Source organism: Pygocentrus nattereri, chromosome 22 (genome assembly GCF_015220715.1).
Source record: "Pygocentrus nattereri isolate fPygNat1 chromosome 22, fPygNat1.pri, whole genome shotgun sequence".
Taxonomy (NCBI): Eukaryota; Metazoa; Chordata; class Actinopteri; order Characiformes; family Serrasalmidae; genus Pygocentrus; species Pygocentrus nattereri.
The window spans coordinates 28,462,503-28,479,543 of record NC_051232.1 but is presented as its reverse complement, the minus strand read 5'-3'; the positions used below and the strand labels follow the sequence as shown (position 1 = coordinate 28,479,543).

Here is a 17,041-nt window from a genome sequence, read left to right as displayed (position 1 = left end):
CGCAGGGTCAGCCGATGCTGAGGCGCATAGTGCGCAGAGGTCACCAACCTTCTGCAGATTCAATCACTACAGACCTCCAAACTTCATGTGGCCTTCAGATTAGCACAAGAACAGCGTAGAGAGCTTCATGAAATGGGTTTCCATGCATGCATCCAAGCCTTACATCACCAAGCGCAGTGTGAAGCATCGAATGCAGTGGTATAAACTGCCACAACTGGACTCTAAAGCAGTGGAGACGTGTTCTCTGGAGTGATGAATCACTCTTTTCCGTCTGACAATCCATTGGACTAGTCTGGGTTTGCCAGTTGCCAGGAGAATGGTACTTGTCTGCATTATGTGAAGTGTAAAGTTTGGTGGAGGGGGGATTATGGTGTGGATTTTTTTTTTCAGGAGTTGGGCTCGGCCCCTTAGTTCCAGTGAAAGGAACTCTTAATGCTTCAGTACGAAGAGATTTTGGGACAATTTCATGCTCCCAACTTTGTGGGAACAGTTTGGAGAAATGCCCCCTCCTGTTCCAACACGACTGCACACCAGTGCACAAAGCAGGTCCATAAAGACACGGATGAGCGAGTTTGGTGTGGAAGAACTTGCCTGGCCTGCACAGAGTCCTGACCTCAACCTGATAGAACACCTTTGGGATGAGTTATAGCGGAGACTGTGAGCCAGGCCTTCCAGCATCAGTGTCTGACCTCACAAATGCGCTTCTGGAAGAACGGTCAAAAATTCCTATAAACATATTCCTAAACCTTTGTGGAAAGCCTTCCAAGAAGAGTTGAAGCTGTTATGGCTGCAAAGGGTGGGCCGACATCATATTAAACCCTATGGATTAAGAATAGCATCTCACTCAAATTTCATATGCGTGTGAAGGCAGACGAGCGGATACTTTTTGCAACAGAGTGTACATTCAGTGATGGAACATGGAGCATGCATTGTGTCATCAATCATTAAGCACTGTTCAGGATGTACCTACGATATCAGATTGCAACACAAAACTGCTTTCATTGCGTACAGAGGACTGCAATACTCATACAGGAAGTTGCAACATATGATGTTACATTACTACACAGGCGTGTAAGCAGATGTTCAGTGATCTGAAAGAGTGATTAGGTGAGTCATTGTGGATGATAGTGATGCAGAGGGAATCGCCTGTTAGGCAGTTTTAAAAGTGAACTCATCTTTGCTTGTGTTCTGCTTGATTGAAGACTATGCCTTGTTTATTGATTTATAATTGGTCTATTTTATGATACATACAGCTTTTTGCCTAAGATGCTTCAGGTTTAAGTAGAGGTCATCTTTGTCATGGCCATCATCAGTACATCTATTCAGACCAGCTATAGAGAGTGTGTAAACAACAGTAACTGTAGAAATTGTAAAAATGGGTAATATGTTATTTTAACATTATTGTGATGAACTTTGCTATCATGATAAAGAATATGCTTTTCTGAGCATATTGTCATACAAAACACTGATCAACTGAGGGGTTTATTAAAAAGAGCACAAAATTCGTTATAGTTAGTTTGGTCGCAGTTTTTAAAATGTGGCACTCTTCATGCGTGTCCGTGTCGAAATATAATAAGTACTGTGACAATTTCTTTTAGTATCGTGATACCAAAACACATTTTTTCAAGATTGCCCACCTTAAGTAACTGCATAAACCTAAATGGAACAAGTAGCTTATTTTATTAATTAATTTAGAACGATTGTTTGTTTTTTTCTCCTGATGCTTTTGATCTTTGATTGTTTCTGCAAACCATATTTACATTGTACTAACCTAAAACAATTTTAGAGCCTTTTTTTATGTGGCACTGCTGTTACATTTTCTGTTCCAAAAACTCAGAAAAACTAACATAAAAAAGTATTATGATGTTATATTTAAAATATCGCCCACTGTTAAGTAGAGACAACAGCAGGAGGAACTGGCCTTAGATCAGCATTAAAACAGCCATGTTTTCAGTTTGTTTGTCTGGTAAGTGTGCATGTCACTAGCTGTAACTTGGCTGGCTCCTGATCCATGGTCTGCTTGGTTTTCCACTTAGCCAATTGCCCAATCAGTCTCGTGGTTGCACTCTCACGTGAGGAGCTGTTCTCCCTCTTGCTCAGAAAAAGAACAAGACTTCCACACTCAGCTTCCAAATGCCAGAGTAAAGTTCACTTTCTGAGCAACTTACCTCACCATGACCCCTCTCTCTTTTTTGCTTCTCTCGTTTTCCTTCTTTTAGTCTTTTTTCCAAGGAACAGTCATGTATTTAATTCTACAGCACTGCCTTGCAAAATCTATAGGGATCTAATTGGCCAGTTACCCAAAGAGAAAGTTATGCACTAATGCATTCCATCCATAGTAGCTAATGAATTCGAGGCCACGTCCGTGGTTTGGACAGAACCTTGACTTGATGATGTCAGAAACACTGTGTTAATCATTAACTTATCTCTCTTTCCTTCCTTCCTTTTTAATTCTTTCTTCTTTTTCATTGGGTTTCTTTCTTTCTTTCATTTAATCAGTCTTTTTTCTTTAATCTTTTTTTCTCATTCACTGTATTTTTACAGTCTTTTTGTTTTGCTTTCTTTTCATTTGTTTCTTTCTTTTTTGTGTTTTTTTTTTCTCAAGCCATTCTGTTCCCATGCTTTTACGCTCTATTTATAAATATGTACAGTACTGTGCGAAAGTCTTAGTCCCCCAAGACCCATTCAAAATCTATTTATTTGTGTAGTTTGTGTTTATTTGCTGAGAAAAGTGTTAATATTTGAATAAACAAAATTATATATATACACACACACACACACACACACCTCAAAAAAATAAAGGGAACACTCAAATAACACATCCTAGATCTGAATGAATGAATGAAATATTCTCATTGAATACTTTGTTCTGTACAAAGTTGAATGTGCTGACAACAAAATCATCAATGGAAGTCAAATTTATTAACCAATGGAGGCCTGGATTTGGAGTCACACACAAAATTAAAGTGGAAAAACCCACTACAGGCTGATCCAACTTTGATGTAATGTCCTTAAAACAAGTCAAAATGAGGCTCAGTATTGTGTGTGGCCTCCATGTGCCTGTATGACCTCCCTACATGCCTGGGCATGGGGTGAGGTGGCGGATGGGCTCCTGAGGGATCTCCCATCAGACCTAGACTAAAGCATCCACCAAGTCCTGGACAGTCTGTGGTGCAATGTGGCGTTGGTGGATGGAGCGAGACATGATGTCCCAGATGTGCTCAATCGGTTTCAGGTCTGGGGAACGGGCGGGCCGGTCCATAGCTTCAATGCCTTCATCTTGCAGGAACTGCTGACACACTCCAGCCACATGCCAAGCGTCCTGCACGGTGTTGGGCTGTGAGCACAACCCCCATCTGTGGACGTCGGGCCCTCATACCATCCTCATGGAGTCGGTTTCTAACTGTTTGTGCAGACACATGCACATTTGTGGCCTGCTGGAGGTCATTTTGCAGGGCTCTGGCAGTGCTCCTCCTGTTCCTCCTTGCACAAAGGCGGAGGTAGCGTTCCTGCTGCTGGGTTGTTGCCCTCCTACGGCCTCCTCCACGTCTCCTGGTGTACTGGCCTGTCTCCTGGTAGCGCCTCCAGCCTCTGGACACTACGCTGACAGACCCAGCAAACTTTCTTGCCACAGCTCGCATTGATGTGCCATCCTGGACGAGCTGCACTGCCTGAGCCACTTGTGTGGGTTGTAGAGTCCGTCTCATGCTACCACGAGTGTGAAAGCACCACCAACATTCAAAAGTGACCAAAACATCAGCCAGAAAGCAGAAAGGTACTGAGAAGTGGTCTGTGGTTCCCACCTGCAGAACCACTCCTTTATTGAGTGTGTCTTGCTAATTGCCAATGATTTCCACCTGTTGTCTGTTCCATTTGCACAACAGCTGTGAAATTGATTGTCAATCAGTGTTGCTTCCTAAGTGGACAGTTTGATTTCACAGAAGTTTGATTTACTTGGAGTTATATTGTGTTGTTTAAGTGTTCCCTTTATTTTTTTGAGCAGTGTATGTATGTATGTGTGTGTGTGTGTGTGTGTGTATATGTGTGTGTGTGTGTGTGTGTGCGTGTGCGTGTGTGTATTTTCCGGATGTTAGTGTGTGTTCAAGCCTCTCCTCGAGGAAGCCCAGTATTATATGTAGTTAAAAAGCAGCTCCTGGTTTGACCAATCAGTGCTTCAGTAAATTGTGCTCATGATGTAATCGATGATATTAACGAGTCTCTGTGGCGGCTGTGAAGATGTCAAGGAAAAATATGGACCCAAGAAATTCTTGTTACTTTTTATTGTTTTTATGTTTATTTGAATTATGAATACGACTTTATTCTAATGTATATTGTGATAAACTCATTTGCTTAGATGCCTAAAACTATCGCACAGTACTGTATATTTTTTCGGTCACCTACAGGTATATGATTTGACTCAGGAGTTTTTCAAAAATGGAAAACCAGTGGGTGCCGAGAGCAAGAACAGCGTGGGGATCTTCACACGGGATCTGGTACGGAAAAGGATCATGCTGGACCCCGAAGACTCAGAGAGCACCAAGAAGCTTAAGCTGTCCATGCTGCAACAGTACCTCAAGGTATGGAAGTTGCATGTGTGTAAATGTTTGTGTGTGTCCTTTATATGCATACACATACATTCACACTCTCTCTAACACACACACACAGCTTCAGATTATTATTATTTTCATTGTAATTTTTGTAATTATTTTATTATAATTATTTTTATTTATTTTGAACTTCAGTAAATCTAAACTGATGAGCAAGCAGAGGTTTCTACAAAAACATCACTAATAAATGATCATTTTCACAGCAACTTGCATTAACATGCTATACATAACATAAACTGGGGATCCTGGAATCCCTAACAGGTTGCAGGAATGAAGGGTGCTTGAAAGTCTTTTTAACCCCAGTCTTGAAACAAATCTTGTATAACTATGTTTTATCACCTGTCTGTAAAGCACTTTGAGCTGCCACCGGCATGAAAAGTGCTATATAATAGAATTATTATTATTATGTTTAAAAAAGAAAGCAACTTTTTGTGGAACTCCTGCCAGTGAACAGGAAAGTGATGAAGGATTTTAAGCCACTCAGAACTAATTTATACTTGAGCACGTTTTAAACTCAAGCCACACTGGCTTAATGGCCTACTAGTCAGCATGCTCTAATTGATTCCCAATAACAAATACAACTGAGAGCTTGGTAGCTAGCTAGAAATCTGGAGCAGTAGGTCCATTTATTTGGATTGACCAGGAGTTAAAGCCGTAAGTCTCACAAGCTTTGCCAAATCTCAGTCTCCTAAGAGTCCGGTGTGCAGTGCTGGCAACTGTGTAATACTGGTGACAAACTACTGCTTAGCTTGTTTGCCCGCAGAGGAGTGTAAGTTCAGAAAAAAACGTTCCATGTTACGTATATATTGAAATGTTTTTTCTTGTTTAGAATATTTAACTATTAGTGATTATCATTCATTGCAGTCCTACATTATTGGTCGAGATATACTTTTAACTTACAAACTACTGAGCTTTAAAATAAGGTTTTTTGAACAGAAGCACTGCTCTTAAGGTAAACTACTCAAAGAATTTTGTTATGAAACGTTCACAATGCAACATACAGCTCTCAATCAAAAAAGAAAAGGAGCTGCAAGGTTGTCACATAGCCTCAATGTCATATAAACACTGTGTAAGCTGCACAGTCTAGAAATCCCAACATAGATCCTTCTATGTGGTCGGCAGCAGCTGTAAATGCTTAATATAATAAACGTGTTCTGATTTTCTAATGGACGTTTAATCCTTTGGGTGTTTAGCTCTCAATACATTTGGTGTTTACCTTCCAGTAACAGTGGGAAAATTTGCTGTGTTGTTGTTGAAACCTCTTCTTGCTCAAACATGTTGGTATGAAACAAAGGATTTGTAGCCTGTTAAAATATAACAATAAGGAGATGAGTCTTCCAACAAGCTAAGGCAAAGCCTATTGGGGAATTGGTGAACTCATGTGACCTACTTGTTCTGCGCTTACTCTCAGAGCAGAATGTGGCTGGAGCCTGTTTGGACTGGAACGGGCTGATTTAGTGCAAAATAATGTGATCTCCTGCTGCATTTTATGTTAATGACATTCTATTGCTCAGACGCTGGAACTGACAAGATATTACTAGTCCCATGCAGAGCCATACACACTTGCATGTACATACCCAGAATTATTTTCTTATCCGTTGGGGGCATACACTTATATGCATATACAAACAACAAACAAAGTCAGGAGACCATCCTTCATTTATTTAGTTTTCAGTCAAAATGACCTTTAATTAATTGAATGTTTCATTAATATTTCTGAAGAAGAATGTAAATAAGTTAATCCACTTGCTTAAAGAAGGTGAAAATAACATTAATTTTTTATTAAATTAATAAAAAAAAAAACAGGAGTTTGCAAAACTCAAAAAAGTTCCAAAGACTATTGCAAGATACAGAGAAAAAAATACTCCTAACAGCCGTGCATGACCTGGTAGACCGCCAAAACAGTCAGCACCAGTTAAACAGTACTTGAAGCGTTCATCCTGAGAAATAAAAAAAGAAAATTTGCAAATCAAACAAACTTCTAAGACTGAATATGGAGGTTTGGAGAAATATTCTTGCAGATTTTTTTGAGAAACTTAAAGCAAATCTACTGAAAATAGTGGAAGCTGAAATGAAGGCAAAGTGGAGATGCTAAGTACTGAAAAACGTGAGGAGACAATGAGATTAAGAGACCCTTATTAGTCCCACAACGGGGAAATTTCACCTCCGCATTTAACCCATCTGTGAAGTGAAACACCACATACACTCTAGTGAGCACACATACACACTAGGGGGCAGTGAGCACACTTGCCCAGAGCAGTGGGCAGCCCAATGCGCACCGCCCGGGGAGCAGTTGGGGGTTAGGTGTCTTGCTGTCGGCTCTGGGGATCGAACTGGCGACCTTCCGGTCACAAGGCTGGATCCCTGACCTCCAGCCCACGACTGCCCCTAGTGGCCCAGTGATTTCCAGGGACTTGGTGTGTGTTGTAGAATCAAAATGTAAAATTTCACTATCGCTTTATCTGTTGTAAACATACTTAGCTGCTTCTTTCAGCAAAGCTACAGTAGTCAGCAGAGTGAGATTTTCTCATTTGATCACCCTTCCACACCCTTCCACATCTTTTTTGACAAGGCTGTTTTGAAATGTGTATTTTTTTGGTTTTTTTTGGGGGAGTTGTATCATTAGTGGGTGAATGCAGGAAGCCAAATGGGTAATAATGCTGCTAGTAACCCGAATATATTCATATAATTGTAGTAACTTCTTTAAATCACCAGTGCAGTGGAGAGAATTGATTACTCAAACAACAAAAATGACTTGTTAGAGGAGCAGGACAATAAGCTTAAGTTAGCATGTTAGCTACCTGGCTAGATATCTTGCTTCAGTTTGTTTGTTTTTCTTTGGCTGAAATGGTACAATTCTTGTGTCTGGTTTGCGTTTGTGCTTAATAATGTAATGTATTGTTCGATGATAGAAGTAAGAATCTCTCTAAAACTAGCTTCATTGTATTTATTAGCCTTTACATGAATGGCTTGGTTGGCAGTCAGGATTGGTTGATACTACAGGGATTCCCAATTTGCATAATGCATTGTTTGTAGTAATGAGTGAAAACATGAAAACAGTATAACATTGTGAATACTGTCAAGCCCAGGATGAGGGATACTATACTATACAATGCTACAGTACTGGTACTGGTGCTGCATAACAAGCAAATAAAACATTAAACTCTAGATTTAGCCTAGATTGTCCCTTCAGTGGAGTAGTTACTGCCTTCAGGTGGAAGGATTGTGCACTGATGCATTTTGTAGTTATTTACATGTTAGTTAAATATAGAGTAAAAAAAAAAATTTGAAGGTTTAGACGTTTGCTATTATTATTGAATGTGTTCACATGTATGTTTTGGCTGTCTCAGGTGGAGAGCTGTGAGAGCAGTTCCCCCAACATGGATGAGGTATCTCTGAGTGAATTCGGAGAATGGACGGAGATTCCTGGTGCCCATCATGTCATCCCGGCCGGCTTTATCAAAGTCGTAGAGCTGTTGGCCCAGGACATCCCAGCCCGCGTGCTGCGTCTGGGCAAACCTGTCCACCGCATCCACTGGAACTACAGCTGTCCTGAGGCCGAAGACAATGCCGACGGGGCCGACCACAACCAAGACCAGCGTCCAGGGCCAGCTCCAGTGTGTGTGGAGTGCGAGGACGGTGAATGGCTGCCCGCTGACCATGTGATCGTGACTGCCTCGCTGGGTGTGCTCAAGAAGGCCCATGAAACGTTGTTCTCACCTGGCCTGCCCCAGGACAAGGCACTGGCTGTGCAGAAGCTGGGCATCAGCACCACAGACAAGATCTTCCTGGAGTTCGCTGAGCCCTTCTGGAGCCCCGAGTGCAACAGCATCCAGTTTGTGTGGGAAGACGAGGCACAGCTGGAAAGCCTGGCCTACCCGGTTGAGCTCTGGTACCGCAAGATCTGCAGCTTCGATGTGCTCTATCCACCCGAGCGCTACGGCCACATGTTAAGCGGCTGGATCTGTGGTGACGAGGCACTGCGCATGGAGCGCTGCGACGACGAGACCGTGGCTGAGATCTGCACCGAGCTGCTCCGCAAGTTCACAGGTCAGTGAGAGAAGTGTGGGAAAAAGCACGGCTTTAATCAGTGCTGAAATTTTGGTTTGCAGCAAAAATCTGTCTGAAAAAATTCGGTCTAAATCATCTCACCATCACCAAATAGAAACTGAAAATACCTCTGCATTCCTAATAACTGATAAGACAGCTTGCTGCATAGTGACTTTGATAGCCTTAAGCTGATCACTCAAACAAAATTAAATAATCAATATCCAGAAATATATAAACTTAGTCCATCAGTCAACTATCTGAAACAATGTCCAAACCAGTCCAAGCCTCTGCATCAGTGTTGGAAACCAAAAAACTGGGTTAAAGTTTTAAACATAAAAAATGAGAAAGTTAAGAAAGCATAGGAATAAAGTCCTGGTAAGTTGGGCAATTAGACAGTATTTTATCATTATCATGATCATTTTTGTTATTGTGCTACACAGTATGCATTTGTGAGCATATTGAATTCTGAAATTATTTCACAGGTGAAATAATTTGCCTGTTTTGAAGGCACTCTTTTACTCTGATTTCTACAATACCACATACCACTTCACATTTTAGACACAGTGCATTATGATTCCACTCCTAATTACTGTGCATTACTCACTGGTCTTCATCAACACACAGTGATTTGCGAGAAAGCATTTGCACTCATTTGCTGGACTTATGGATGGAGGATATGCGGTGACAATTTACTGCCTGTAGGGCTTTTACTGGAGTAACCTGCCATTTTTGCATTGTGAGTCACATACAGTATGCCTGGCCATAACTTTTCCAATGCCTCTATTTGCTGAAAGCTGTTGAATGCTTGAGGCAGTGCATCAGAATAAAAAGAAGTATAGAGAACTAGAACAGTGTTCTGTGTATTTGTTCTGTACACATTACGATTACACAATGCACAAGTTATATAAACAAATGTGTAGTAATCACTCTACCTTTACAGGAGGATAACCTTAAAATCCTTTGCTGTGTAGTGGTGGACTGGTTTAACTCTATTATACCTAACTTCTCTTCAGTGACACATTTAGAGACTTTGCCTCTTCTCCACTTAAAATCTGCATGTAAAATAGGAGCCGTCTGTGTGCTGGTGTGTCTTCTACCACAAAATAAAAGAAGCACAATGCTGTCTGTATTAACGGAGGCACTATGGTCAGTTGTGAGCAAACGTTCGTGCACATTCAGAACGGAATTTTATAACAGAATTCTATATTATACATACATACATACACACACACACACACACACACACATACATACATCAATTATAAAACCAGCTAATGCCATAGTGACTACATCACTGAAGTACATCAAATAAAAAGTATAATTTACAAGCAGGACATACTGTTGATGCCAGTAATATCACTAACATTCACACTGGAGGAAACCTGCGACACAAAGCCACTTCTACTCTCTCTGAACGTCGGTGATGAAAATTGGAAACTACAAACACCTTATTTTCATGTTCACAGGATTTTATGTTCAGGTTAATATATTCTAATGAAGCCTATTTTGTTCACTCACAAAGATATGAAATACACTGCTTTTTAAATGGGAAAAAAACTTTTGGGTTAAAACAAATGCAATTAATTCTGATCAAGTACAGAAATTCATTTGATTAATCATGATTAATTATTTTAATCATTTGACAGCTTTAGTTTTTTCATAGCCAGTGTGGAAGAAATGTTAAGCACACTGCTAAATTTAGCATTTCATTAATTTTGGATGTTATACTGCTATACAAAGGGCCGTCCGTTGAGATGTCAGCACTGCAGCGCTGTTGTTTAAGGATGCAAATCTGAAAGTTAACAAACTTGAATTTGACACAATTGATTTGTTCCAAAAAATCTGCACCAAATGCCATGAAACAAAAGCAATTTCTCAGTGAGGTTGGCTGTGAAATTTGGGCAGCAGTGGCAAAGGTAATGGTGCTTTGAGACTGACCTGAGCTGACAGCAGTGTTTCTATTGTCATGGCTCATCATGTATTTATAATATTGTTATTTTTATTCATTATATAAATATATTGGCCTTTTTCTCAAAAACTTAACTCTACAAATCATTTATCCAGGCTTGAGATTGTTTTGGCTTCTTCTTAAAAGATGGTACTGTCCATACAGTTAGATCTACAGTGTGAAATGTGAGCGTGGAGCGCTGGTGTCAGGTATTCTTCAGTCAACAGTATACACCTCTCATCTTCTATTAATGTTAGCGTTCTTAGAGTTCACACAATCAGATTAAAGGGTCAGCACACACATCCGTTTGCATGCTGTGTGTGTGACTTCAGCAGGCAGCAGTGGCTCTGATGTAGGTCAGTCTGTTTTAATCCCTCTCCCTGCCAGGTTCCTGACTGATGGGTACCACCGTCTGTCTTACCTCCACCTTATTAGAGCTCTGAAACGTGACTGGATCAGCATAGCCCACAGAACAGCCTCGTCAGTGCCCTTAGTCAAGACTAAAAACTGTTTACTGTGGTCTTGGTCCAGTTTCCCCATAAATGTGACATTGATTCAATGTTAAGAATCTGCACATTCAACAGAATTTACACATTTATTTAAGCAGTTAAACAAAGAAATTTCAGTTCAAAACTGAGGTCAGCCATTTAAACCCCACACCGCTGAGTGAATTAATGTGGCTGTAAAATGTTGCCTAAGTACTAAGGATGTAACAATTCACAGAATTCATCATTTAATTCAGTATCATACTGTGGGGTCTCGATTCAATTAGTTTTTTCAATACAGGAAAAGTAGAGTGGCTGAAAAGATGCCTTATATTAATAAGTGAGTAATAAAACATTTTCAGTTTATTAGAGCACTATGAAACATTATGAAAGTACTTTACATGAAACAACAGCTGTGCTTTATAGTATCCCGATCTAATGCTCCAGCTACAAGTTAGCCCCAGTCTTAGCTCAAGTTAACATGCCAGCCAACCAAATTCTGATATGGAGAATCAGTCCAGGCAGAAACTTGTATCTGCAATAGACTAAAACGTTCATTACTGCTTGCACAAGAGAAATGTCATTGCATATTCAGGCCACTTCAGCAGGGTTTGTGAAAAATTCATAGTTACTGTGCTGATGCATGTGGACAGGCCTCATAGAAACTGTCAGCTGTTCTTATTTTTTGGCCGCATTTAGAAAGACACAAGACTTTTGGCAAGGCCACTGTGTTCAGCTAGAAATAGTGGGCGGAAGAGAGGAATAGCAGTGTTTGAAAGTGTATATGTGGCGTTCTCTGTCTGAAACTGAGATATTCAAGGAAATCAGACAAAAGACTGTACAGATTGACTAAATCCATAACAGGTCAGCAAAAGCCCTTAAAACTTACTAGCTGCAGCTTGATACGGCACAATATTAGGGTTTACTTTTCTAAAACTTTGAGTATAGCTGAAACAAATAACCCAATACTTTAATTATTTAAAAATAACTAAGCTTTAAGAAAAGCTTAAGGTGGTCGTCATTTAAAGTACCGTGCTTAAGCTGCTCAAATACTCTGGTACCCTACAGGAGGAAATACAATGCAATCTTTCTTTCATATCAGTTTATTCTGCCATTTCGTACAGGGAACCAGAACATTCCGAAGCCACGGAGGATCCTGCGCTCAGCGTGGGGCAGTAACCCCTACATCAGGGGCTCGTACTCATTCACCCGCGTGGGCTCCAGTGGAGGAGACGTGGAGCGCCTGGCTGAGCCTCTGCCCTACACCAAGAGCACCAAGGCTCCAGTAAGCAACACTTTCTGCAGCATAGCTACTGCCATCACTTCGCTACCTTCTTTGCAAAGGTGGAGCAATAATCAGGAGTTCGAGATGAGTTTTCATGTGAGATGGATTTTGGGTGGGTCTACTTAGAAAAAAAAAAGAGCTAAAGTTATCTGGTTAATTAGTTGTCTGGAACATTTTCCATTTAGTTTTGTTCAGAAAGAAGAGGCCACAGCACATCCTGGCAGCTTACACTACTGACATTCACAGATTTGCAAAGTTAAAGTTCATCTAGATGAATAGAGTAAAAGGTGAAAGGGACTGCTACGAGAAGCAAACTCCTTTTACGTTCTTATGTCATTACCTATTGAGGTTTTTTTTTTGCCAGGCAAATTTTACTCATGTTGTGACTGCAGCTTGAGACCTTTGGATAAAAGGCTGTCTGAATAACTTAATAATAATAATAATAATAATAATAATAAAGATATTCTATGTGGCAGGAGTGAGGGGCTGTGTTGATGTTTCTAGGTAGCTCACTGGGTAAAGCGCTGTTGACAGACACCACTCAGCATTTTTTAAATGTGTCCAGTATATGGAACTCAGCTTTGGCCAGCAAAGACTGTAACCGGACTACTGAGACGAAGGCAGACGAGTGACTGCTCGTTCTTGCTTTCTCTCTCACTGGCCCAACTGCAGGTCAACTCTTGCGTCATAATACTCATCCCAAGTAAATCCCATACTCATCCGTTGGTGACATTAAAAGGTTTTGTACAATAAACAAATGTCACCATCAGGCCAAACAGTGATGAAAGATTCAGTCATTTTTATATAGAAATTGAAAGATTATACACTGTATGGACAAAAGTACACACCAACACGTTATACAGGAGCTTTTAGACATCCCATTCTAAATCTATAGCCATTCATATGAAGTTTGTTCCCCTTTTGCAACTATAATAGCTCCTACTCTTCTGGGAAGCTTCTACAAGATGTTGGAGTGTGTCTGTAGGAATTTTTGCCCGTTTAGCCAGAAGAGCACTTGTGAGGTCAGACATTGACATTGGACAAGAGGGCCTGGTTTCACAACCTCCATTCTAGTTCATCCCAAACATGTTTGATGGGGTCGAGGTCAAGGCTGTGCATGGACCAGTCCGTTTCTTCCACACCAGACTCACCCAGCCATGCCTTTATGGACCTTGCTTTGTGCACTGGGGCTCAGTCATGCCGGTTCTCACAAATTTACAAGCATACATCAGTCCAAAATGTGAACCATTAAGATTTCCCTTCACTGGAACTAAAGGTCCTATGCCAACTCCTGAAAAACAGTGCCATAGCATTATCCCTCCTCCACCAAACAATGCAGTCAGGCAGATAACGTTCTCCTGGCATTCGTCAAACCCAGACTCTTTAGTCAGACTGCCAGATAATGAAATGTGATTCATCACTCCACAAAATACATTTCCACTGCTCCAGAGTCCGGTGGTGACGTGCTTTATGCCACTCCATCCGACACTTAGCATAGGCTTGTGTGTAGCTGGTCAGCCATGAAAACCCATTTGTGAAGCTCCTAATGCACAGTTCTTTTGTTGATGTTGGTTCAACAGGCAGTTTCGAACTCTTAAGTGAGTGGTTCAACAGAGGATAGGCATAGTGCGCTTCAGCACTCGGCAGCTCCACTGCGAGTTTGCATATCAATATGTTGCTCCTGCCACATGCTATCATTAGCTAACGAAACGGAGGTGATATTTATGTTCATCATTCCACTCACGTTGCACAAACCTATGCTTAATTTGCTATATTCTGAGTTGCTATATTCTTATTTGCCATAATTGTGATGTTGTTTAGCGATGCTATTGTACATTATATCTGTGGGCTAACAACAGGCTTTTTGTCCACCTGACAGTATAAACGAGCACATCATCACTCTCTACTTTGGGCTCTGCCTTTAAGGTCCCACCAGCCTTTAGCCCAAAGTTTCTTATAGTCACCCCCAGACATTCTCATTCTGATGTATGGCACCCCTCAAGACTAATAGGGATCTTGCTCATCAGCAGTGTAGTACAGTCTTTGCAGGTTTTGATGGGTCCTGGCAATTGATTGATTTGTTTATTACTGTTTATAATATAGTACTTTAATTGTGAGGCATTCATTTATTAGTGACAACTATATTTGGCACTTGAAAGCTGTTGTGGTGAAGCAAAGTGCTGTTCTTGACCATCTGATGTTGGGCCTCCTCCTCATCTTTATTTTTTTTACACTCAAAAATACACACAGTTACAGGATTGAAAGCAACAGTCTGACCCCACAAAGTTACCCCAGGAAAAGACATAGCATAGACAGAATTCATGCTGAAAATAGCCACCTGCCTCTAGGCTTTAATAATCTGGAACATTGTTAAGTCAGGCTCAACCCTTGTACAGAGTCGAGGCAAGCTACTTTTTTGTTTGCAGTTGCTGCCAAAACTCAGTGTCCATTTCTGGCAAGAATGGACTTATCCTAGCAGCATGTAAATACATTGATTTAGAGTGCCTATGTGTCTTAGACTCAGGACTCTATTTGCATTCATATGAAACACCATTAGACTGTGTCTAAAAGTGCATACAAGGTGCTGCAAATTAAATGAAATGAAACTTGATTCACATTCACATTGCCCTTGTTTCCCTTTTGAGGCTCTGCCTTCCAGAATGTCTTTGCATAGGCCTGGATAATTGTGTTATAGAGTGCAAGAAACCACATACGTCTGAGATTGCTTAAGGACTTCATTACTTATAAGCTACTTCACGGGGAAAATGTGCAAATTCAATTTTTGCCTGAACCATCACTTTTAACACATTCTTTCTTTTTTCCCCCTTTTTTGTTTACAGCCTTTACAGGTGCTGTTTGCTGGTGAAGCCACACACAGGAAATACTATTCCACTACTCATGGTGCTTTGCTTTCAGGTCAGAGGGAGGCAAACCGGCTGATTGAGCTGTACCATGACCTCTTCAATGCAGACACCACAAAGCCTAACATGTAAAACAAAAAAAAAAATAATAATAATAAAAATGAAAGAACCACTAACTAGTGATAAAAATCTGTGTTTTATGCTATCTGTATTCTAAATGATTTAAACGTATAAAAACTAGTAGGGGCATTACACCAATAACAAAAAATTGTTTTTACTGTATGTAGATTATTTAGATATCACTTAAGATGTACTGTACAAGGCTGCAAATTGTGCTGCCATCTCTTGTTATCTTTCTCTGATTGCTTGTTTTTTTAATCAATAAGTTATGTTTATAACACGTCTATAATTTAACTTTTTGTAAGTGCCTTCTGTATTTAATGGTGACATTTAAAATGAAACAAAAACAAGTGGCAACAAATAAAGTGTATATTAATGTGAAAAAGAACAGCATGTACTTCTTTCTTTTCAATGTTCAGTTCCTTTTATGTTTCTATTAGTTAATAACTAATACATCAATACATGCAAAAAATACAATAATATTGGTAAAGAAACTCTACACTGAAATGTTTTTAGAATTTCTCAACAAAACCTTTATTGTTTCAAATTTCCCAGTTTGCCAGTGTTGGCTTTACGTCTCATAGTCTCTTTAAGAAGCTCCAGTCATATGTACTGTAATCTGTAAAACATTGTGTTGTGTACTCCTGTCATTGTTTTTCAGCCACTGTCCATGACATTTTGGTGTTTTATCACCAGGTTTTAACTGCTTGTAATGTTCAATGCAGGACTGAAAACGCTCACTTTAGATAAAGTCGATATTTAGTGTGTTGGCACCCCCTTGTGGTTCTAGAGAGGAAATGCATTCTAAACAAGTGCGTTCAATAAAAGTACTGAAATGTTTTCAGCTTTAGCTGGTGTAAAGATGCTTTAGTTAATTCTAAGATACCATATGATTTTCCTTCAGTAACAAATTAGAAAATATTGATAAAATTCCATTATATTTACACATTTTAGGGCCTAGACTTTAATAATTACTTAGAAAAAAAAGCACTTCATTCAAATGTATGGAAGCCCATTTCTGCCAAGTAGAGGGACAAATAATCTAAATAATGTTAAAATAATAACATTAGTATCTCAATGGTTTAATTATTAATTATTTAATTGCTTGAACTATAGTTACTCATTATTCTGGTATCTCAAGAACAAAGTCATTATTTCAGGTAAATATTTGAGAAAACAAGTCATTATTTTGTGATATTAAGTCAGGAATCTCTTCTTCAGTCTTAATGTTTCACCCTCACCCAAACATTAAGAGAACTTCAAAATGGTACAATATAAAGCTAAATTAATATTACGTTACACATTACACCTAACCAAAAGGAAGGCTTGTATCATCTGGACTGCTGGGATAGGCCCCAGCACCCCTCCGCAACCCTGAGGGAGAGGCAGCTTAGAAGATGTGTGTATCATCTGGTGGGGGCGCTCCGATAATGGACCTGATCACAGAAAAGAAGCAGCACTGGATCAGAAATGGAGGTGCCCCATTATTTGGACGCCCTGACCCACCCCATGCTCCTGGGGATAACACTCAGAGTGACAAGTTCCCCAAAGAGCCCATGTTCAGCAGTACTGATTATCCTCTGATAACGCAGGACCATTCAGAACCAGCAAGAGGAAGGAGATGTTCACATAACTTAAAAATATCTGCTCCAAGAAATTCAATGAATGAACACATTTTAATGAAA

At 40.1% G+C, this 17,041-nt stretch overlaps 1 protein-coding gene across 1 annotated transcript in view; it reads left to right on the top strand.

Moving 5' to 3' along the window:
* The window catches only part of smox (spermine oxidase), a 28,664-nt gene extending 12,920 nt beyond the window's left edge, over window positions 1–15,744 (top strand). The window contains exons 4-7 of the mRNA XM_017709475.2: window positions 4,404–4,577; window positions 7,958–8,657; window positions 12,215–12,375; window positions 15,216–15,744. Coding sequence (XP_017564964.1) covers window positions 4,404–4,577; window positions 7,958–8,657; window positions 12,215–12,375; window positions 15,216–15,368 — 1,188 coding nt within the window. The 3' untranslated portion in view covers window positions 15,369–15,744. The remainder of the gene's footprint in view (window positions 1–4,403; window positions 4,578–7,957; window positions 8,658–12,214; window positions 12,376–15,215) is intronic.
* Window positions 15,745–17,041: the final 1,297 nt, after the last annotated feature.